A 23526-nucleotide genomic window follows, 5' to 3' on the forward strand; every position below is an offset into this window, starting at 1 on the left:
CATCTCATTCTCGTGAACGTGATATCTCAAGAACACCTTAAGGGAATGTCTTTAAATGTCACACATCCACTTGCACTGAAGAATAAACTAATTAGAATTTTGTGGTCGAAAGTCAAAGGTCAGTGTGACCTCACAAAATATGTTTTTGGTCATAACTCAAGAATTCATACGACACTTATGACAAACATGGATGTAAACTGTAAGACAAACTTGACCGGTGCATGGAGGCATACAATCGCAGGGTGGTAATTATGGTTTGCAATAATCATCCAAGTTCATGACATTGTACAATTTTTAGGTTTTATCCACATGGTGGAATTCACTTACTGTAAGTTTGGGGTTCAGTATCTTGCCCACAGATACTTCGATATGCTGACAGGGGGATCGAAGCACTGATCTTCCGATGAGTGGACGACTCGCTCTACTTCCTGAGCTACAGCCACCACTTGGTTGCAAAAACATCCAATCTGAACAATGCTGTCCTGAGGGGTACTCAGTCCCGCTACATTTTTTTAAAAAATTCATTTTCCATAGCCGCTCATCCTGTTAGGGGTCACGGGGCACTGGAGCCTATCCCAACTGACACTGGGTGAGAGGCAGGGTTCACCCTGGACAGGTCACCAGACTATCACAGGGCTGACACATAGAGACAGACAACCATTCACACTCACATTCACACCTACGGACAATTTAGAGTCACCAGTTAACCTGCATGTGTTTGGACTGTGGGAGGAAGCTGGAGTACCTGGAGGAAACCTACGCTGAGGAGATGGGGACATGGGGAGAACATGCAGACTCTGCATAGAAGGGCTCCCCCACCCTGGGGTTCGAATCAGTAACCCTCTTGCTGTGAGGCGACAGTGCAAACCACCGTTTTTGTGTTTTGTTTGTTTTTTTAGTATTTTGATATGTATTTTTTAAAATGTGCTGCAGACACTTCTGGTTCTGTACTTTTGACTAAAACTAGACAGGCTTGACATTAATGTTAATTTCTCTAAAATGTATTTTTCGTGAATTTTCGTGTTATTCGTGATGGTGCGACTGCCAGGCTTGGTGCTTGCATGGATTTCTATTTGATGTTCAGATAAGTTACGCTCTTCACAACAGTGGGCTGCTGGTGGTATGAGAGAGCTGCGAGCTGCTAGATATGAGTATGACTGCACAGGACATAATGTCCCATGTGTTTGTGTTGGAGGGTCTGTGTCACATCGGTCATTCTGCCAGTCACATGGCATGTCGTGACAGGAGGCTGGCACATGACCCTAAATAACTGATCATGTGACAGGGAGATATGGCTCTCAAACTGTGGTCTCCTATGGACTTGACCACTATTTTTGCTTTGAAAGTGTGCAGTTGTTGTTGGCTGTTTCCACCATGTCGCACAGACGAGAGAGTAACACAGATATACTATATGTTTGGAAATGATTTGGCTTCTTGCCTTCAGGACCTGCAGTGCCCACTGTAAAGTTCTGCTAACTGCGTAGTAACAATCCCAGAATATCATTCCAACTCCCCCCTCCGGTCCTCTGAGTGGTGCAGTCTCTCTGACCATTGAGTCCTTTTCTAGCAGTCAGGTAAAAGCACACACACACACACACACACACACACACACACACACACACACACACACACACACACACACACACACACACACACACACACTGTGCTGACGGAGTATGGCGACTATTTTTAAGACTCCCACCCCCCTTAGTTGAGTGATTAGCTTAACTCTTCCCATATACTCACAGCCCACCCCCTTTGTAGTAGGTTGTGATGCCAGTGTGGATCAGATCTCTTATTCAGGGTGGAGAGATAGAGGAGAGATTGGCTCTGAATGACACAACTGAATAGTTCAGCTTGCCTGCCGGTACACTGCAGAGGGGGGTAAAGGGAGGGAGGGAAGAGGGAAGGGGGGAGGAAGGTGAAAAAAAGTGAAAGGAAGGGAGGAATCAGGAAGGTCAGAGGGAGGAGCATAACGGAGACACGCTGGAAGAGGGAGGGCTAAGCATTAAAAGAAGTCATTCTGAGAGGGCACCTGTAGAGAGGACGGGAAGAAGTTAGAGAGGGGGTTTGAAGAGAAACCCCCTCTCCTTTTTCTCTCCATACGCAGTTTTACAGTCAGCAGGCATTCAGCATGGGGAATCGAGGGTCACAAGAGCAGCAGGACTCTGAGGGTAGGTGTCGTCTAGACAGTGCGTCTCTTTGCAGCCCCCCCCTCTCCTATTGCTCTCCCAATCTCCTGCACTTTGTGAGTCATATCTCAAGCCTCTGATTTACAGTATTGGGATGCTGTCCAAGAAGAGTCTCCTTCTGCCTTCTGGCTTTCTGGATTTGAGCATACTCCTATTCTCCCTCTCTCTGTCCTTCTGGCTCTCTCTGTCTGTCTTCCCTCCCTTTCCCTCCAGCGCGCTCTCTCCCCCAGCCGGTGTGGGGTTTTGACTATATTTAGGCTGTGCTGCTCCTGGTCAACAATGCAGACTCAGTAATGTGAGTTAGACTGAAATGCGCGCAGAGGGGGAGAGAAGCCGAGCAGGAGCTACCGTCGGGCTGCGAGAGAGGCCTCTGCAATCTGAGGATTTTTTTTTTACCCTAGTCCTTTGAAAGTGGGCTACAACTGGTTCTGAACTGTAGCTGAGGCCAGTTACAAGGCCAGGTAATATCTCTGAGTGGGTGGATGTCTTGTTGACATTATTGACCGCATAGGCTAATAAGTTCTTTGAGCCTTTGGAAGCTTTGATTTAGTTTTTTTCTTGGTCATGTTGGCAGCAGAGTTCTTCACAAGTTAGTGAACATGAGAATGATCCATTGCCTCAAGTAATAAGAGACACCGCTGCAGGGCTGGGCAGAGGGAGAAGCTGCTGTGTCATGGTCGGAGGGCCTACCTGTGGTGCGCCCCAGGTGCCATGTCTGCTTCTGTTCATTGTTGCTGTCAGATACAACACGTAGAGAGATTTTGAGATGGCACACAAACACACAGAGTCAGTGGAAACAGACAGGTTTGAGGCGGTGATGCCTCTTCAAGTGGTGCCAAGTTTATCATGAGTGAGGACACGTTGATAGATGCAGCTTGAAGGCATCTTGAGAAGTATTGCTCCTCTGCAGCAATGTTTGGAGACAGCAGTAAGAAAAGGGCTTGGTGAAAATGAAGCAGTCTGATTTAGTGGTATTTCTTTTTTCATGTTTAAGTGCAGTCACCTGATACTTGATTTCAGTCACCTGTTGCTCAGATTGCATGGAAACATGGGCTGCAAAACACAAGAGTAGAGCTGTAATGATTGGACGATAAAATTAATCTGCAACTATTTTCAGGTCATCAAAAGTGAGGGTGTATATATTTATGTACCGGACTGTTGGTTGGATAAAACAAATACTTTGACAAAGTCCTGGGGCCTCTGAGAAATTCTGTTAAGTATTTTTTTCTCATAATTTGACATATAAACAAATCAGGATAATAGTCTGCAGATTAACGGATAATGGAAATGATAGCAGTGTTGTCATGATACTGGAATTTCTTACTTTGGTATAATACCTTGGAAACTATTGATATTCAATGCCATGTTTGATACCATGGGGGGGGACTGACTTAGAGGGCTTAAAATGTAAAGGTTAACAAGGTGATAGCACAACATCTTTTCGTTTCTTATGTAGTAACAGTGCTCAGCAGAATGACTGTAATTAACATTAACAGTAAGAGAGAGCATGAAAGCGCAGCTGGTAGTGGTGTATCAAAACTGTGGAAAATGAGTATTGAAACCATTAAATATACAAAATGGATATGCATTGATAAATGTCTATTTTTGACAACCCTAAAGGTAGTTTCAGCCCTTCCAATATGGTCGGTCTTGAAACTTGGAGCGACATCACTTTTCTTGTGCTGCTTTCAGACACTTTTCACAAGTATGTAAACCACTGGGACCTGAGCAAGTCGGTTCGATTTCTTTAAAGAAAGGGCAATCAGCAATTTGGCATAACATGTCCCCGAAACTGCCAGAAATTATTAAAAGATGACAAAAAAATACCTGCAAATTAACTAAAAGAGAGAGGGAGAGATAATTATTAGAAAATATATTAAAAAGAAAACTGAAATTATATTAATGATTATTATAAACCTTTGTAACTTTTTTTTTTACCAATATGTTGCTGATATTTTAATCATTTCTCATTAAGCCTTCTTTCCATTTTTTTTTTTTTTTTGAAAGAAATTAAGCCAGTTTGCTCAGGTTTCAAATTATTGAATGAAGCAAGACAAAAATTCAGCTCGTATCTGATAATACTTTGTGTTAATACAAGGCCTCGTTTTTGATGGAATGCTTTGGCTGTATGGCTCGGCCAGACATTTTTATAAGCATAAAAGTAAACAACGTGCTGGCATGGTTTGTGGTATTTAAACCTTTGAACCTCTGAGCAAATTGGTGCGATTTCTTTCAGAAACACGGGGAAAAGGGCAATGAGCAACTTTGTAAAAAATGTCCCACAAATTGCAAAAAAAAAAGATTTTGAAAATAATTTTTAAAAAAGAAAAAAGCTAGGGAGTGCTATATTTACAACTATAAATACATTTTAAAATTACGTTACAACTTTTAAGCACTCTTCCCAGGTAATTTTCTTGTTTGTTTTAAACTTTATTTCTGTTTTGTTTTGTTTTTTCTTTTTCTCTTGTTTTAATTTTCTCTTTTTTACTAATTTCTTGCCAATTTTTTGGGTCATTTCTTCTTTCGATGCTCATCGCCTTCTTCCCATGTTTTTAAAAGAAATCAAGCCAATTTGCTCAGGTTTCAAATGGTTTATTATATTATTCAGTAATGTAATCGATGACATGGTGTGTTTGTTCTTACAGAGTTTAAATAATCAATATTTGTCCTTCTCCAGTCCCCAAGCTATTAATAATTTATTATACATTTATTTAGCTGTAGATTCACTCATTAATCACAGCTCTGTTCTTTAAGATTACACTCTCCATTTTTGACAAAGGGTTGTGGCATTAACACTGAAGTGCTGCTGTGATAGATTTCCAAACACAAGATGTCTCTACAGTGTCCACAGGAACATTGTCAGGACACTAAAGCTCAAACATAATCATTGTTCATAAGTTTAGTCGAAGCGTGTTCACAGAGACTGTAAATCACTCTGTACTTAAATATTTGACGGATGCCTAAAGTGTAACACATCCTCAATAGGCACTGACAAAAGTACTCAGTTACCTCACTGTAAAGACAGGAAGCTGCAGCTGTTGCACTGCAAATCATCAACAAATCAAACCTTCATGTTTTAGATGCACATTTAAGTAGCCTAAAAGAACATTAACAATGTAGACTGTAAACAGTAGCTACGTGTTGTTAAGCCAGTGTGTGTGTGTCCTGTGTACAACCTGGCTGATGTGTTTGTGTCAAGTTATGGCTGTAGGATTAAGTCAGTATGTGTTGGTTTACATTCTTCTCTCTGTCTGATCCACAGCAGGGGCCTACTACCCCGCCCAGCCTCAGTTCACCCCCTCAGTGCAGGCGGCACCCGTCATTATGAACCCAGCCCCTCAACAGCAGCAACCACCACCTCAGCCTCCACAGCACATCCACACCAAGCGCGAACGGAAACAGGTACGTAGTGTCCTGCGACACAAAACATCTTACACTTTGAGAATGGATATCTAGTTCAGGATTTTCATTTCACCCACTTACGATGTACTAATACTTTCATAGCAGAATGAACCACCAGTAACTCTAGGAGAGGCTTTTTTTTTTATCTCATTAAACATGGTGGAAACCATAATAGGAAAATAACACAGACTTAACTGGTCGCCTAAAATGGAAACTTGTTATCAGACATGTTTGGACAAGATCTGTTTATCAGTGCAGGTCAGGAACTTTCCCAATTATTTTGTGTTAATTCCACCTCCAAACATCATATCTGTGTTTTCTACTAAGGAGAAAATTCCAGCCCCAAACAGCCACTGTGATAAACTCATGGTTCCTCTGATAATGTCGGACTTATCTACTCAGACATCGGCATGACATCTCGCTGATACTGCAGACTAAAAGCCAAACAGTGTTTCTGGTTCTTGAAAGATAGAAGGGGGTTTGATCCCTGCTGTGTTCTGTGTTTTGTTTTAATGCAGCAACCTTATCTGTTTGCTGCAACGTGTCGTGCACAGTCACATGCAGCAGACATGTTCATCCAGGTGCACACAACAGTCATCTGTAAACTTAACACTGAGTGAAGTCAGTGAGGAAAAGGGACATACTGTACATTTAGGCAGGGTGTGTCATAAAGTAGCTTATTTCCTCTTAACACAGCTTTGCCATCTCACCTTTGTGTTAATCAATACACAGTTGAATTTCTCTCTAATGCCTCCTGAAGCTTTATTCGGCAGTGAATAAATTAAAATATAAATTCTGCTGGTACAGAACAAAAAACTGTCACCAGGTATTTTTGTTTTTTGTTAGTTCCTTTTTATATCTAAGTGAAATATTTTTCAATATGGGACTTATCTCTGAGTTTCCACCTGAGAACAAAGATCTAAAGGGGCACGTGACTGCAGCAAGTCTCTTATATGGGCCATACACATGTCGCATTTTGTGCGCCCTCACATTAATTGTTTTCAGTGTAGACGCAAAGGTTGGGATCACTCAGGTCTCCACGATACTGAAGTTACGAAACAATATTCTTGCAATTTTAAATATGTTGCGATGCTGTATGCTGAGGATTGCGATGATCTATATTGGGATTTATTACCTTTTTTCAACTGTAAATTATGTCCCCAAAAGAAAACTTTGTCAACATCTGTTGTATCTAATACTTGACATTGTGTGACGATATGATATTGCCTTACAAAAATATAGCGATGCTATGCTGTATTGTTTTTTTTTTCTCCCACCCCTAGTGGACGCACGGCAAGTGCACTGAAAAACCAGAGCAACTCTTCTGCTGAGTGCCTGATTTCAGGGCATGAAGGTTGCACCCTGAGAAAAACAGAGTATAACTTTTGGAAGGCAGCAGCGTGCACCACGTCATGTGATGAGGAACAACCAGCCACAGCCAACAGATATCTTTCCCGTCTTCAGTAAATATCAGTCTGTGATAGATATGTAGGAGAAGTTGATGATTTTAATGCAGGGCTGCCCGGGGCTTTACATCTGTCTCACGGACGATATTTTTGGCCCAATACACACTTGCATAACAACACCTGGAACGAGATCAGTTCTGCACTCAGGATTTCTGGTAAATAGGCTGTGATACAGTGCAGGTTATGGTCGCTTAGCAGCCTCAGATGCAACCTGCCTTCGCGCCCTTGAAAGTTGGCATAGAGTAGGCACAAGAGCAGCGCCCACCTTGGCAGTTAAAGATGCGGCATGTTTATGGCCTCTTACAAGACTGCAAAACCAACTTTGTGTGAGGGGAAAATCTCACCTAGGTAAATAATTGGACTTTCAGAGGCATGATGTTATAGTTTGGCTTCAGATCCTGTCTGTTTTAAGCTTTATGATCTGTGTCGAGTGAATTTTTGCATACATTAAAAATGTAATTGAGCTCTCAATAATACAAACCTGTCCGCTTCTGTTTTAGCTTTACGTTGGCACAATGTTCAGCTGGTTAACTAACCATATGCTGATAAACTTCACCACTGTATCAGCCAATATGTCATGGGACAGGTCTCAGCTGTATTTCCAAAACTGCACTGGTTCAGATTTTTGATTTTTAGATTTGAGTCATCAAGCACCAAACTGGTGTGCTGCACTTGGATTTGAAAAGGTCTTTTGGGAGCAAACCTTCTATCACTGGCTCCACTGTAGAAAGTTGAAGGCATTTTCTTTGCCCTGTGAATTTAAGCACGACACGCAGCGCTCAAAGTGGCGAGGGAAGACTAAGAATTCCCCCTGGAGAGGATGTGTTTTGTCATCTCAGGGGAACCCCACCAATTATGCAAATTGAAGTCTCTTTACAGGTCTTTGGGAGCTTTTCTGCTGTATTTGTGAAAAAAAAAAAAGAAGTTGTATAAAGCCTTTAGTGGCTCCAGAGGGAGCAGAGTGAAGTTTGAAAACTGCAAGTTTGAAGATGAAAAAAAAAATCTGGATAGACCGCTTCTCATATCTGCTGGAGGCTTGAAGCTCCAGGCTACATAAGCCACTACTAGTGTGAAAGCTGGGTTGAGTTGCATTGTGGGTAATGAAGGCATCTGGTTTTGACAAGGAAGAAATGCATCGACTAATACAGGTCATATCTTTGGTTCTGCAATTTCAATCTTGTTTTACTGTCAGTAATCTGTCCAACAGTGTTATGGGAGTACAATGCTAAATCTGTGCAGTACTACTTTATATTATGAGCTGGCTGAAATGCATTATGGGACCTCAGTGGCAGAACCATTGTTATAAATGTTAAGCAGACAGAGTTGGGTTGTTTGGTTAAAGCTGATTTCACAACAGTGTAATACTGCAGCTTCCTTTTTAAAAACTCTTTGTAGGTGACGTGTTACCGAGTGGTACAAAATGATTAATATCTGAATGCTGTAACTTTACATTGAGTCCCTGTAGGCACTTACTGTTTTAGTTTGACCTTTTCAGTGCATAAGTTGTTTATTGAACAACTTCCTTGCAGTAATACAAAGAAATACCATTGTTTTTTCATCAGTAACTCAATGACCTGATGGGTTTGAGATAGTGCAGCTCGTCACTGGTGTTGCAATCTCTCTATATGATGCTGGAGTAATTCTTGGGTCTGTACGTAGAGTTCAGTTTACTGTTTGAAACAGATAGTGGGGAACTTGACCTTAACTTAGTGTGCTGTAAGAGTAAGCCGCTGTACGACATATTCCCCAGTTCTACAGCATGTCTAGTGTTTCCTTTGCTCTCTAAGATGGCCCTCGCCTGGTATGTGGTGGCTCTGTGTGAACTGTAGCCCCAGTTTGTGCCTCTCATGTAATCATCGTTTTTACATCTGACACTTCTGTGATGCTGGTCACATTTGAGAAAGTATTTTTAGACGTTTCCAGATTCCTCAGACTCTTCCAACCAGATAGAATTAAAAATATTCTGGCTGGTGTACTGTTGATGCAACTGACGCTTGCAGCCAATTTCCTAGTTTTGTAGTTCTCTTATTTTACTTAAATCATCATCTAGTGGCTCTGTTTGTGTGAGTTTCCCCTCACTACCCTATTCATAGACTGTGTCAGTTTGTCTTGACACTAGTTTTGGCCAGCTCTGAGTGTTTGCCTCAGTTTGTATGGGCCTGTTGTTAAGTTTTGGCCTGACTGATCAAAGTTTTTTTTTACTTCATGGTGGCTGGAATGTAACCTTTCTGTTTGTATTCATCTGGCTAAACTTGCCACATCCAATGTATTCTCTGCTGAAAGAAATGAGTCAGTCACTAAATCCACTGCCCGTGTTACCAGGAAAATGCTGTCAGTGTTCAGTGCGGGGACTCTGTTCTTTTGCTGCTAGACTTTCATGCTGTCGGGTCCCTCACACCGGGGGACTTGGCTGCTTATCAGCAACTGTGGTCACCTGGGGTGGACTTTGGCTCATTCCCATGAGCCCTGGCTGATGTTATAACACTGGCTACAAAGGCCCAGTGCACAATCACCGTCTCTGTCACACACACGTCCACACAAAATGTAAGACTCAAACTCAAGATGACAGACAGGGAGGGACTGGAGGAATTGCAGCACAGTGAGTGTACGTGCTTCAGCCGTGAGACTACGTGAAGGCATTTGTGTGTGTGCATAAGTACACACCACAAGTTTTGCATTTTTGGTTTTTGGGAGTGATGCACTTTTTAGAAAGTAGGAAAAGATTTGGTGTCGTGTAAAAGACACGTCAACAGGACACAAGGCTCTAGTGTGGGCAATCTGTGACCCTCCATTTACAGGACAGTGCAAACTGTAAGGCTGATTTACTGAACACAGGTACTCAAGCTAGTTACATGTCAAATAGAGAGATTAAGGAAGGGTGTTTGAGCTTTGTAGATTGTATGATGAGTATTTTATCATCTATTTTGTTCATTTATCTTTTTAACTGCTGCCATTGACTTCTTTTGGTACCTGGTTACATGCAAAAGTTGTAGCTCTCAAAATTGCCTTTTTTCTGCGCCCCTTCTCTTTTGCTCTCCCACTCACTGTGTGTCAAAGAGAACTCAGAGGGGAGGGGGGTGAAGGACATGTCAGCACATAGCTCAGCTCCACGTGGCCACCGGTCTCCTCCCCCTTCTGAGCCGGAAGGGCTAACCAACCAGCCTTCCTCTGCTGCTGTGGCACCCCACTCCTCCTCCTCCTCCTCCTCCTCCTCCTCCTGTGCTAGTTTCCTCTGCTCTCAGAAGGGGTGAGCCTGGAAAAAAAAAAACGAGAAGCGACTTGAGTGCTTGAGTGTGCAGAATGACAGAGCAGGCAGAGAGCATGAGGAAAAGGGGGAGTTACTTCTGCTAGCTGCAGCTCATTTGATAACGATAACTCTTTTTTTTTTCCTGGAAACCCTCCCATTCCCCCCTACTCTGCCCCTCCTTCACTCTCCGGCCCCTTTAACTGTCTGTTAGTCTCTGTGGGAGGGGTTGCGCATTCCAATACCATAGCTTTACAAGGCCAGTCGCTTTATCCTTTTTTTCCCCTCCCTGTTCTGTTCGGCGTATGAAAGGGGGAAAGTTATTCAAGTTGCTAGCTAGCTTAGTGACAGTCAGGCCCAGCCCTGCTCTATCCTGTCCTGCCGGCGTGTAGCACTCTATCACAGCCTGGATGCGTGTGAGTTGAGCTGAGGTAAAACTTCACTGGCTACGTCCAACCGCTATCCTGCTTTGAGGAGTTGAAAGTCCAGCCCTGAGTCTGCTGGAACCGCTACTCCAGCCCCAGGATGAGAGAGGCCCGCTAGGGTTTGTAATGCTCCGAGAGAGGAGTTTAACCAGTGAAAGGTCAGTGGTGACAAGCAAATGTTGTTGTTCTTAAAGTCCAAAGTAGGCCAGAGAGCAGGAGCACTGTAGCAGCTCACTGTTAACTTTTACAGTTTAATCCTTGTGCAGGGACTGTGTACGTCACTTTGTTAGCAGCGCTGTGGCTCATACCAGTTTGATGACAGCTCTGACTTCCCAGATTAAGCATTTAGAGTGTGAGTGAGAGAAAAAAGAGAGCTAAATAGAAAGCATGTGTTTGTAATGTATGGGCACTCCTTGTGAGCGAGTGATCAGATTTTCACTGTTTTTTTCCCCTCTGCTGCTGAGTGTTGTGTGTGTACACAGGAAAGCCTTCTGTTCTGTGCCTGTCTGTGCTTTGCCTCCATGAGAGTCACACATTCTCACAATAACTTAAAACAGCAGTGGAATTTCTCAGACTATTTGCCTGAAAGTTGGTCAACTTGATTCTCACTCAGTCGAACGGCGTTACTGGTGGCTAACCAGCGGAAGCACATTCATTTGTGCAGCAGAGGAATTTGCATGGCGGTTAGTGTTTGGATTTTGTGTGCCTCAGGGTTCACAATGTGAGAAATGTAGCTTTCATTGAATCAGAGGCGGCTAGCGCGTCATAGACACAGAAAAGGGCTGACGACTGTAGGCGTTGCATCATGGGAAGGCAGCTCTTCTCTTACACGCTGCTGTCCTCACCCTGAAACTTTTTAACCCTTTGCCTTTCTCCTTACTCTCCTTCATTTGTGGTTGGTATCCTCACATACACAATCAGATCCTCAATCCTTTCCCTTCTGACAGTGGATCTCTCCTCTCCCCTCCACAGATCAGAATAAGAGACCCTAACCAAGGAGGTCGAGATATTACAGAGGAGATTATGTCAGGGGGCCGCAGTGGCTCTACCCCAACCCCACCACAGGTAAGTCACAGCGCCAGGATCTGGACCAAAGACAACACAGCGCTTGAACTAGCACACTGCTACAGTTTTGATTTTGTTTGTAGGCGTCTAGTATATTTTTAGGCAAATTGTAAAAGTTGTGACAACCTGCAGATCAGTAATGAAATCAGTGCAAATGGAGTAACAGAGGTTTAGTAACACTCGTAGATTCAGTGAATTAGGGCTGGTGTAGTTCACCAAGATAACACCTGATACACCTGACAACAACTCCTCTTCTCAGGGGTCTGTATTAAAAATATATAGTCTACATCAGAGGTGTCAAACTCATTTTAGTTCAGGGGTCACATACAGTCCACTTTGATCTCAAGTGGGCCAGACCAGTAAAACCAGTGCATAATAACCTATAGATATCAACCTCTTCAAATTTTTCTTGAATTCTGAAACTTTCATCCATTTACCAAACAAAGAAGAAAGAAAAATTAGGTGCAATTTCAACAGTACGTCTCAGTTTTTCCACTTAAAGTCAGTTGACTACTATCTTTCATTACGTGTGACTTTTTTTCATAATTTTCCACTAAAGTGGAGGCTACTGAAGAAGCAGGTTAATTCATCGCCTGCCTTACAATCTGACATTTTGTCAGTGCCTCAGCAGCAGGGTTTCACTAGTTTTAAGACAGAAGTCTGATACAGATTGATAGACAATGTTCAACATCTTTAAATCTGACCATGGAAAGTACTTATTGTTATTTCAGAGAGCTGTGTTCTGGTCAGAGTGGAAAAGCCTCTGAGGCAGTATTTTACATGAAGTATCTGCTCTCTGTATAAACTGCTCCTGAAAACTCTCATCCTTCATATGTGCGTCAATATTAGTTGTGCAAAGTCATCTAGAGGGCTGGATTGGACCCTTTGGCGGGCCGGTTCTGGCCCCCGGCCGCATGTTTCACACCCCTGGTCTATAGCCTTATATTTCTTATACTTTCTTTTTTGGGTGATTTTTGCCTTTATTGATAGGACAGCTAAGATACACAGGAAAGTTGGGAGACGGAGAGGGGATGACACACAGCAAAGGTCCACAGGTTGGGCCGCCCAACTCGACCCTGGCCGCTGCAGAGCACTCAGCCTATATGGGGCGACTCTACCGGGTCACTCCATACATTTGTTTTACTTTCTACATTGTAAATGTCAGCTTAGTCTTTTAAAGCACTTGAAATGAATTTAAACAAGAATTTACTTGCCTGCACTGTCCATATGTTACTACTTTATAGGGAGTGCTGCGGGTTTCCAGGGCTCGTTCACGTGTTCCTCTACAACCTGATAAAATCCAACTGATCTGTGATTTGCTTGTAGAGTTGTGACATGTGACTCATTATCCAACTAGGGCCTGATGTTAAACCAGTTTTTTCCCCCAGTCAAGTGGAAAAGCCACTGTTGTCCTCACCATTGAGGTCATACCTCACTTTCTGGTGTGTGTGTGTCTCCCTACAGTCAGCCATATCGGGATCAGAAAGTACAGCAGTGGTCCAGGCCAACGGTGAGAGCGTCACAGCTGCTGCTACATCAGCAGTGGTTAGACCAGGTGAGTGCTGCACGCTCCGAACCTTTAACACAGTCACACAGAGATATTAGTACAGTTTTACAATTAGAACTTCAGATTTTAGTTTTACTTCAGTTGCTAGTATTTGTCTTTCTTATCAGATGCTGTTTTTCCTTTTTTAATTGATACACAAAGCATATGTATCGAGATTTCTGATATAGTTAATGCAGTTATTATTTTATTAAGGTTTTATTTTTGCGGTGGCAGCTTATTTTGTGCTGCACAAGATAAATACAGAATAATAATGTCCCTAATTGCATTTTTAAGCTGTCATTTAGCATTTAATGGGTTTTAAATTTAACTCGAGACGCAGAGTTCTTAATGCATTTCACTCACTAGATGAAAATGACACTTAAATGTTCCCAGCTAATGGTTTCCTCTAAAGATCATTCTCCTGTTAAGATCAGTCTCCTGTTAAGAGCACATTTCACTGAGGTATGAAGCTTTAAGCTCAGAGCAAGCTAAGAGACGGGTTGGTATTGCTATATATGACCTCATGTTTCATGAATTAGGTCACTTACTACAGTCATGGATAAACAGGGGAATAAGCCTAACTATAAAACAGGCCAGTGTTTTGTTGGCTTACATGTTGCAATAGTTTAACTACGTGGATGTAAGCGTGTGACGAATGACAGCCTGCAGGAACAAATATTGTGACTCAGTGATATCAAATAGCCGCCTGTGGATTATCAGGGACTCATCGGTTTAACCTGGATAGTAGGGGTGGGCGACATGGCCCTAAAATAATATCACGATATTTCAGGGTTTGCTATAAAGATATTCTTTATTATAAATTAATTATTATTAATTTAAGAACATAGAATTGCAACAAAATAAGTGATATAGTTTCACAGTTTGCTTCAAATACTCAGTAAAAACTAAAGAAAAATTATCTCTCATTTCTTCAGTTTGTGAACAACAGTAACTCAGACTGAGATTCAGATTCTGTTACAATATTAATAGTTCAACAAAATAAAATCTACCACAAACTACAGGTGCTGTGACAGGCTGTTATGATACCACAACTATCACACAGTCACATATATGGAGTTTATTATCGAGCTGTGAGCGTCACGTAGGTTTACATTACCAAAATCACTTGAAGACACTGACAAGAGAGAGGAGAGGGAGAGATGCTGTGCTGCTGCCAGAGGAGCCGCTGAATGAGTTCCCTCTGAGCGGTAAGTCACTGAAAGAGTCTGAGAAGTCCGGGGCTGTTCATAAAACATTCAGGACGCCACAGTTTATTCCACGCTACTGAAGCTGCTCCTCTTTTTGGAACCACCACAGAGTCGGTAATAATTTCGCTCTCAGCCATGCTTGTTGTTGCCGTGGGTAACAGAATGACCTCAATATGTCAAAAAGTTGAAATATCGGGAGTATCACGACATGAAGTTTTCATATCATGTTAAGAATAATACATTCACAATATCATGAACGATATGATGTGGCACACTCCTTTTGGATAATAACATATATTGTAGCCTTTGTCAAACATGTGACAATGGAAGTTAATACATATTCTGGCTGATGTATTGTCGTCGTCTGATTGTGCAGTTATTTGAATGTTTTTCTTCATGATGTAGTCCAGTGATAGCCATGAAGACACCTTGTTAAGAGGCAGTTCATCATCAGCCGTGGCACCTAAAGAGAGCTTAGTGGTTTGGTTATTATACTCACAGGCTGCAACACTTCAGAAGAGGCTCAAACCTCAATACCAACAGTCAATGAAACTTTTTAAAGCTTGGTGTCATAAATCTTGCAAAATTACCGATCTGACTTGAGGCTGACCAAACTTATGCTGTTCAAAGGCAGTCTACTACACTATGATTTTAAAGCTCATTTCATCAGGAAGTGGACGGCTTAAAATAAGTATGTGGTTGGGAAAGTAGGAGGAGAGGGGTGCGTCACATACACAGAACGTACATATCAGAAAACTGATAAGTTGTTAATCTTTAATCCCTACGTGGGGTGTGAGAGTTATCAAATGTTTTCATTGTAGTAAATCTTTCTAGTAATAGGCGTGTCTCCTGAATACCTCTGATGTCATTATTAAGGCCAGGACAAGTGTGGATTGTGAAAACTTAACTGAGCAGATAAACTGAACAGTAAAATACTGACATTTTTTTCTGATCCTCCAGATGACAGAGGGAAACCTACGCCCCCTCCTCTGTCAAAGACCCCTGAACTTGCAAAGGGTGACCACATCCCCACAGAGGCTACCTCCTCTGACACGAACACTAAGCCCCCCACACCCCCTCTACTATCAGAAGCAGAGGACGTCCCTCTCAACACTAGCCCCACTCCTGCACCCAGTGCTCCTGTTGCAGATGTGATGGATGCTCCTCCACCTCCAAGGGAACCCACCCCGCCCCTCCCGTCAGCGCCTGAGGTGCCCGCCTACCCCGCACCTCTCCCTGACCCTGTCCCCACATCTGCTGCACAAGACAAAACAGACAAGAAATTCACAGAGGCAAAGGAGGAGGAGGAGGTGAAAGAGGAGGAGGCTGAAGCAGAAGAGGCAGCTGCCTCTTTGGACACGCCCCTTGCACCTCCCTCCACCACTAACGGTGTGGCAGAGGTGGAGCCAGAAAGGCTGTCGGTCCACTTGCCACCCAGTCACCTGGATGCTCCCCTGGAGTCTCCCATTGCACAGCCGGAGGAGCTCTGCCTCCCCAACGGCCTGCCGCTGCCAGCCCCTCAAGACCCCGAGGTGCCCGTCGCCTGTGCAACTGAGCGTGACGACAGCCCCATCGCTGAGCCTGAGATCAGCGAGCAGCAGGTCATACAGACCTGCACAGCCATCACTCAGACAGCGCCTACACCTGTTGTCCAAGCCACACCGGCACCTGTAGATCAGCCTGCACCTGCACCTGCTCCTGCTCCTGCACCTGCTCCTGCACCTGCACCTGCTCCTGCACCTGCTCCTGCACCCGCTGTTCAGGAGATTCCTGCTGATCCAGTTGTCCAGGCAGCACCTGCCCAGCCTGAAGTACAGGACCCAGTTCCTCCAGTCGCCCTGGATGTTAAAGAAGATACCCCAGTGCCCCAGTCCACCACCAAGGAAGAGAAGCCATCTCCTGCAGAGACGGTTTCCATACCTGACAGCGCCCCAGAAACAGTGCCCACTCCTCCCCCTCCCACAGCAGAGGAGAGGGAGGACACCCCTCCTCCCCAGACGGTTACCCCCGCCCTTGTAGAAACTACTATGCAAGGTCAGTTGGTTACAATGTGATAAAATATTTAACAGTGGATGATTCCTCTCAGGCAGGACACTTGTGTCAGATATATTTGTGTTAATCTGAGGCGGATTGTGTTTCGTCTTCCTTCCTGTAGCCGCTGTGTCTGTGCCAAAGAAAAAGAGGAAGATGAAGGATCTGAACAAAAAGGAGGCTGTAGGAGACCTCCTGGATGCCTTTAAAGAGGTGTGTGTCGAGTAATGCATCTGTTCATTTATTCATTAAGTTGCATGCTTTTACAACCTGTTTTAATGAGCTTACAGTTATTCAGTGCCCACCAACATATACAAAGACAGTCACAGTCCAGTGAGGAAACAGATTCACTGTTTCTGAATTTTAATGTAGCCCCGCAGGATAGTGTTATTTAACATATGAATTTTAAGACTGCAGTCTGACCCTTCTAACTCCCGTCCCATTTTTGAACCAGGAGCAAGTAGTGACTCCCCCGGAGCCTGAGCCGGCCCCGGCCCCTGCCCCAGCGCCAGAGACCCAGCCCCCTGCTGCTTCTCCTCCTGCCCCAGAGGAGGCGGACCTGACCTGGGAGGACAAGGAGGACAAGCTGGATGCTGAGAACATTCAGCCAGATCCCAAGTCGACTGACACTGACAAGAAGTACCAGTACAAAGAGGGTGGGTCTCTGAACCTTGATACCTTCCAGTGAGCAATTCAGTGTGAACAAAGATCTTATCTCAGTCACATTCACGCGTTAGCAATGTGTCAGTGGACTACGTTTATGTTTGCTTTGTGAAAATGAGAGAGTGGCGGTTACCTGATTGTGCTTCAGCGGAAAATGAGAGTTATGTGATGGCAACGCATAATATTTGAACAATGAGCACAAGAAGAAAAAGAATAAACAAAAAGATTTTTTTAATAGTAGGTGAATTGTAGGTCATGACCCTTTTCCCTTTGCAGCTTTGTTCTGTTTTATAAACGAAAAAAATCAGTAGTAAATGAATCATCTGCCTTCAAATCAAACCATAGCAGAGTAAATAATATCAGCAGCTTTTGCCTCTCATGAAATACTAACTGTACCCAAAGATGGACTTTGTCTTACACTGCTGTACTTATTTTTTTAATTTATAAATTCATTTATTTGCCATCCTCTCTGCCACCTTGTGGACATTATGAGGCATGACAATACCTACAGTTATACCAACCAAAGATCATTTATTCACCTTTATTCTGCAGTACAGCTCTGCCATGCAGGGAGCATTTCGCCAAGGGCATTCTCTTCCCAGTTTCATTCTGAGATGATACTGAGTGAGATATTACTTGAAAATGTTCATTACAGGAACGTTCTGGTCATTCTCTGTTTCGGTTTCTCTTTCAGAACAATGGAAGCCGATCAACACAGAGGAGAAGAAACAATACGACAGAGAGTTTCTTCTGGGCTTCCAGTTCATCTCAGCCAGTATGAACAAGCCTGAGGGTCTGCCAGCCATCAGTGATGTTGTCCTGGACAAGGTGCAGCCTCTCACAGTAAAGACATGGACATACAGTCTATAATAGTTTCTCTTATATTAAAAGTATTTAAACTTGTCCTTCTTTTTTCATTTTTCTTGCTGTATAAATACACTTACTGCTTCTTGCTGTAGACAGTCTGTCCCAGGGGAGAAAAAGACATCCTTTAAGTCAGTGCAGTTTATTGTTGCAGGGTGTTTGATCACCACAGAAGCAGTAGTGGGATGTAATTAATGTCTCTGTGAGTGGAAACATAGAAAGACATAAAGATGACAGCTTTACATCAGAAAGAATATCTGAATAAAGTTGAAGTTAGTTCACATCTCTGTCTTCACAGGCTAATAAGACCCCTCTGCGTCAACTGGACCCCAGTCGTCTAACAGGAATGAACTGTGGCCCTGACTTTACACCCTCCTTCGCCAACCTCGGCAGGCCTGGCATGGGAGGAGGCGGCAGAGGACCGGTAAGTTCACATTTTCTCAGCTTGATCCAAGAGCTGCCAATTGAAGTTCATTCCCCACGGATGACATGACATGTTTGTCTCCTCTCAGCCTCCAGGTATGGGCATGGGCGTTGGCGGTCAACGTCGCTCTCAGCAAATGCAGAGGAAAGAGCCGAGGAAAATCATCACCAGCATGTCACTCAGCGATGACGTGCAGCTGAACAAAGCAGAGAAGGCTTGGAAACCTTCAACGAAAAAGGCTCGCGCTCGCGGAGCAGAGGAGGAGGACAACGATGCAGAGAACCTTAAGACCCAGGATCTGTTTAAACGGGTTCGCAGTATCCTCAACAAACTGACCCCCCAAAAGTTTCAACAGCTAATGAAACAGGTGACGGAACTGACTATTGACACTGAGGAGAGATTGAAAGGAGTCATTGATCTTACTTTCGAAAAGGCCATCTCCGAGCCAGACTTTTCGGTGGCCTATGCCAACATGTGCCGCTGCCTTATGGGGGTAAGTAGGGCCACACGCAATATGGAAATATGTGTTTTATAAGCTTGAATGTTTAGGTGGTCACTCCTGCAGTTGTGCACAGAGCTCAATGGTGTGTTGATATGATAAGTGTTACATAATGAAGTAAGTTCCTTCCTCATAAAAAGCATGAGCCTGCATCATGTTTCAGAACTTCAGACTATTGTGTGGTGACAATGCATTTGACCAAACTCTTGACCAAACTAAATACAAACAAGCCAAGCAGTTTTTTATACATATAATTTATCTTTTTTTTTTTTGTCTTGTTTTTTTTGTTTTTGTTTTTTTGTGTTAAAGACAAAATACTGAACACTTCAGTTGTCCTGCTGGAAAAGTCCCCTGAGATACCATTAGTCAGTGAAGAAAATAGTCCTTATTCTTGAAGGCTTTTCTCTTGTCAAAGTAAAGCATGAAATGCTTCTGTTAAATCCCACATTATACTGTAGCTTCTTCACACACCTGTATTCTCCTATCAAGCTTTTGAAAGCAAACAGAATGACTTTCTGTCAGTTAGCATTTTTCAGATTCTCTGTTTGAGCATTTCATCAACACCTCCTGTGACAGCAGTAATACTGAGCTAGCTGACAGATGATTTGTTTCTATAGTTAAGACAGCAGGAAATAGGGCAGCACAGCACAAGCCTCCAGAAGCTCCTGCAGTGTAAAGTTGGCTCACTAAACACTATCATGGTTGACTAAGGGCTCAACATTAGATACGGAGACAGACAGAGCCATCTGTCTGTGCTTTATGTTCATTTCGTCCAAGTTTGTGCACATTGTCTAAAAGTTTACAAATTCGGATTAAACTGAGCAGTACCACTGGAAATCATGGGGGCAATGTAGCGTAGTTCAAGTGAGATACGACTTTAGGACTCCACCCATCCATCTGTCCATTTTCAATCACTTATCCGAAGCCGTGTTACGGGGACAGCAGGCTGAGCAAAGCACCCCAGACCAGACGTCCCTCTCCCCAGCAACACTTTCCAGCTCCTCCTGGGGGACCCTGAGGTGTTCTCAGGCCAGATGGGATATATAATCCCACCAGTGTGTTCTGGGTCTGCCCCGGGGCCTCTTACCTGTGGGACGTGCCCAGAACACCTCTATCAGGAGGATCCTGATCAGATGCCTGAACCACCTCAAAGCAGCAGCAGCTCTACTCCGAGCTCCCTCCAAATGTCTGAGCTCCTCACCCTATCTCTAAGGCTGAGCCCAGCCACCCCACAGAGGAAACTCATTTTGGCCGCGTGTATCCAAGATCTCATTCTTTTGGCCACTACCCAGAGCTCATGACCAGTAAATTGAAAGCTTTGCCTTTTGGCTCAGCTCCCTTTTCACAACGACAGTCCGGCACAGCGCCCGCATCACTGCAGACACTGCACCAAACCACCGATCCATCTCACGCTCCCTTCTACCCTCACTCGTGAACAAGACCCTGAGATACTTGCTTTATGATCACTCGTGAACAAGACCCTGAGATACTTGCTTTATGATCTTGCTTTATGTTTGCTTAGTTGTGAGTGAACCCCAGGAAGAATAGCTACTACTTTAATGGCAGCTAAAGGGAACTTGAATGAAGAATAAAGAACACACTCTTAAACAGACCTGAAGAATCTCACAGCCAAGCAATGTTTAATCAGCAAACCTCGACACTCTCTTCATGTAACAGGCCCAGTCTGTAACACCAGTACCTGCTCCGTACAAAGACAACTTCTGTTGTTAGAAATATCTAAATGTATTGCAATCAATTATAACACAACTCCCACCTTTTCAAATGTAGTTTCCAGAAAAATAATTTGTCTTATATTGGGCGAGTAAATAGTCTTTTTTATCTGTCGTCTTATTCAGTTACAAAGATGAGGAGAAAATGATGTTTGATATTTAGTTTCTCAGCTGTTTGTTTCACCACATCTGTATTTTTCATCTGTGTTTGTCACCAAGCATAATAGAACCACATAGTAACAACAATTACTTGCTGATTGAACTGATCAGTAACTCCCTGTTATATCACCATTAGGCTGATTGATTATCACCACTGGAGCATTGCATCATCCCACTGCCTTGGGTTCATTTATCAGTCTCCTCACCCAGAGCTAATGTCAGAGATGGGTTTTTGTTGCAGGCACTTGAGCTAAGAAATGGGGAGGAAACGGTTAAATGAATAACCACTTAAAAAAATGGAAGCATTTCAGTGATTTATTTATAAATTCAGAATACTTTAATGTCAAAAATAAACTTGAAAACTGTAACTTGACAAATGTTAACAGGCAAAAAAGCAGAATTAATGCAACATTCCTTGTTGGTGTTCAGGGATGATCTCAAGCTTGTGCCACATGTCTGTGCCTCTGATCTAAGTGATGGGATTAAGGAGCTGAGGAGTGACTCAGACTACATAACTCTACACACTTGTCTTTTCCTGCTCTTTTTTTAATGTGTGTTTTCTCTGCTCCGTTCAGCTTAAAGTCCAAACCACAGATAAGCCGGGAGCCACTGTGAATTTCCGCAAGCTGCTACTAAATCGATGCCAGAAGGAGTTTGAGAAGGATAAAGATGACGACGAGATCTTTGAGAAGAAGCAGAAGGAGCTGGAGGCTGCCTCAGTGGTACAGTACTGCTTCATGAATATGGGTTGGGGTCTTTGTTCATGCACAAAATAAATCATCTGTAGTTAAACTTGGGTGTGGTGGGAAGTGTTTGAAGGTGACCATAAGATTTTTCATACAGCTAATTTCATTTTTTTGTCATCCCCCTTTTCTTTGTGACGTCTCTGTGGCAGGCGGAGGAGAAGCAGCGGCTCATCGATGAGCTACAAGAGGCCAAAGACAAGGCCAGGAGGCGCTCACTGGGCAACATCAAATTCATTGGCGAGCTGTTCAAGCTTAAAATGCTCACAGAGGTCATCATGCATGACTGCATTGTAAAGCTGCTCAAAAACCACGATGAAGAGTCCCTGGAGTGCCTGTGTAGACTGTTGTCCACCATCGGCAAGGACCTAGACTTCGAGAAGGCAAAGGTACAACACACACACTCACATTTACAGATAGTTTGTACATGCTGATAAATGTGTTATTATATCATGTTTTAATTTTGATGTTGCACCTGTAGTTAAGGAGATAAACTCACCAAACTGTTGTGGTCATCCTCAGCCTCGCATGGACCAGTACTTCAATCAGATGGAGAAAATAATAAAGGAGAGGAAGACCTCCTCCCGTATCCGCTTCATGCTGCAGGATGTGCTGGACCTTCGACGGGTAGAGCATTTATACAAGACAAAACACAAACACATGCAGGGCACATATGCTATTTCACATACAGAGCGTGGAGAAATTCGAACAACAAAGTGTACTGAGCCTGGTGCTAAACACAAACACAGCCCCACACTGGTCCTTTAGCCTGTGACCTGTCTTCATCTCATGTATGAATGAAGAAAGAACTTTCTTCCTCAGCTCTGTGGTGCAGAGCAGCCCCTGAACATGGAGTCATAGACTGAGACAACAAACTGTCCAAAACAAACTCCACCATCTCCTCTGGTAGCATGTTCATTCAGCTCTACTTTTGTCTCAATTAACATGTCTTTATATAGTCAATTAAAAATAATATCTGGTATTTTCAGTCATTTGTGTCTCATGGTAATTTCCAGCTCATTTTCTTAGTTGTGTTATAGAGCCACTTCTTTCTAGTGCAGTTGTGTGTGCTGTTTTTCTGAAAGAATGCTGCAGTCCTGTAGTTAGGCTCCCAGTCCCACCCACGCAGTGTTAGAAAAGCTGCTGTCTTCAGTGTTTTTACGAGCCAGAATCAGCTGCTCCAAGTCAGCACGATGGCCCAATTTAACTGTGAAACACACACACTGTGTTCTTTCCTGTCTTTCTAGGGAAAAGCTGAAGAGAAGCTTTAAAGGAGCTTTAACAATATTTAATGCTGATCTATAGCCACCCTTACACTGCCTGTTCAAAGCAGGAATATTGCACCATTATGCCACCTCTCCGTTCTGTATGTAAGGTACAACAGTGAAATAGAGGGACAGAGTTATCTCGCCTTCGATCTGCCACAGGAGTTGGTAACAGTGCCACAATGGTGCCTGTACAAACAGGACAGCTGGCAGAGCGTGACCATGGGCAGGACAGGTGTGATGTTTTGATGACACATTATGTGTGTGACCCACCACAGGAGATTTAAAAAGCAGGTAGTAGCAGTTAGTGGCTAACTCAAAGAAGAACAGCAGCAGCCGCAAATGTCTGCAAATTGGGATAACAATCAGCTCCAGGACCTCCATATCCACAGAGCAGAGGACGAGATCAGCTGCTGTATAATGGGGACATTAAATGATTGTTTGTAAAGTGCCCTCGATGTGTATGTTCTATGTCACACTAGAGACTGATACTGTTGTGTCACACGTCACGCTTGTCATGCCTCTTTTGATTCCCCGATGCCAGCATGCTGTTTAAAATCACACACTGGAGTGGAACGATGCTGCCGTTGTTTGGTTTTG

The 23526-nt window shown here is 43.4% G+C and overlaps 1 protein-coding gene and 1 non-coding gene across 10 annotated transcripts in view; both read left to right on the forward strand.

Annotated features, from left to right (window-relative positions):
- Positions 1 to 23526, forward strand: part of LOC126402874 (eukaryotic translation initiation factor 4 gamma 1-like) — a 52149-nt gene that overhangs the window by 22776 nt on the left and 5847 nt on the right. For 6 of the 9 annotated variants that reach the window (XM_050065204.1, XM_050065197.1, XM_050065219.1 and 3 more), the window contains 12 exons: positions 5455 to 5594; positions 11702 to 11794; positions 13259 to 13349; positions 15509 to 16582; positions 16704 to 16792; positions 17034 to 17235; positions 17937 to 18085; positions 18405 to 18530; positions 18619 to 19023; positions 21494 to 21640; positions 21814 to 22050; positions 22184 to 22288. In XM_050065204.1, coding sequence (XP_049921161.1) covers positions 5455 to 5594; positions 11702 to 11794; positions 13259 to 13349; positions 15509 to 16582; positions 16704 to 16792; positions 17034 to 17235; positions 17937 to 18085; positions 18405 to 18530; positions 18619 to 19023; positions 21494 to 21640; positions 21814 to 22050; positions 22184 to 22288 — 2858 coding nt within the window. Of the gene's footprint in view, positions 1 to 2037; positions 2175 to 5454; positions 5595 to 10543; positions 10888 to 11701; positions 11795 to 13258; positions 13350 to 15508; positions 16583 to 16703; positions 16793 to 17033; positions 17236 to 17936; positions 18086 to 18404; positions 18531 to 18618; positions 19024 to 21493; positions 21641 to 21813; positions 22051 to 22183; positions 22289 to 23526 lie in introns of those variants that run through there. The other 3 variants (XM_050065253.1, XM_050065227.1, XM_050065263.1) reach the window with 3 other exon arrangements.
- On the forward strand, positions 21342 to 21416 carry LOC126383273 (small nucleolar RNA SNORD66). Its single transcript, XR_007569129.1, has one exon. It is a non-coding gene; the product is annotated as a small nucleolar RNA SNORD66 (small nucleolar RNA).

This window comes from Epinephelus moara, chromosome 2 (assembly GCF_006386435.1).
Source record: "Epinephelus moara isolate mb chromosome 2, YSFRI_EMoa_1.0, whole genome shotgun sequence".
Lineage (NCBI taxonomy): Eukaryota > Metazoa > Chordata > Actinopteri > Perciformes > Serranidae > Epinephelus > Epinephelus moara.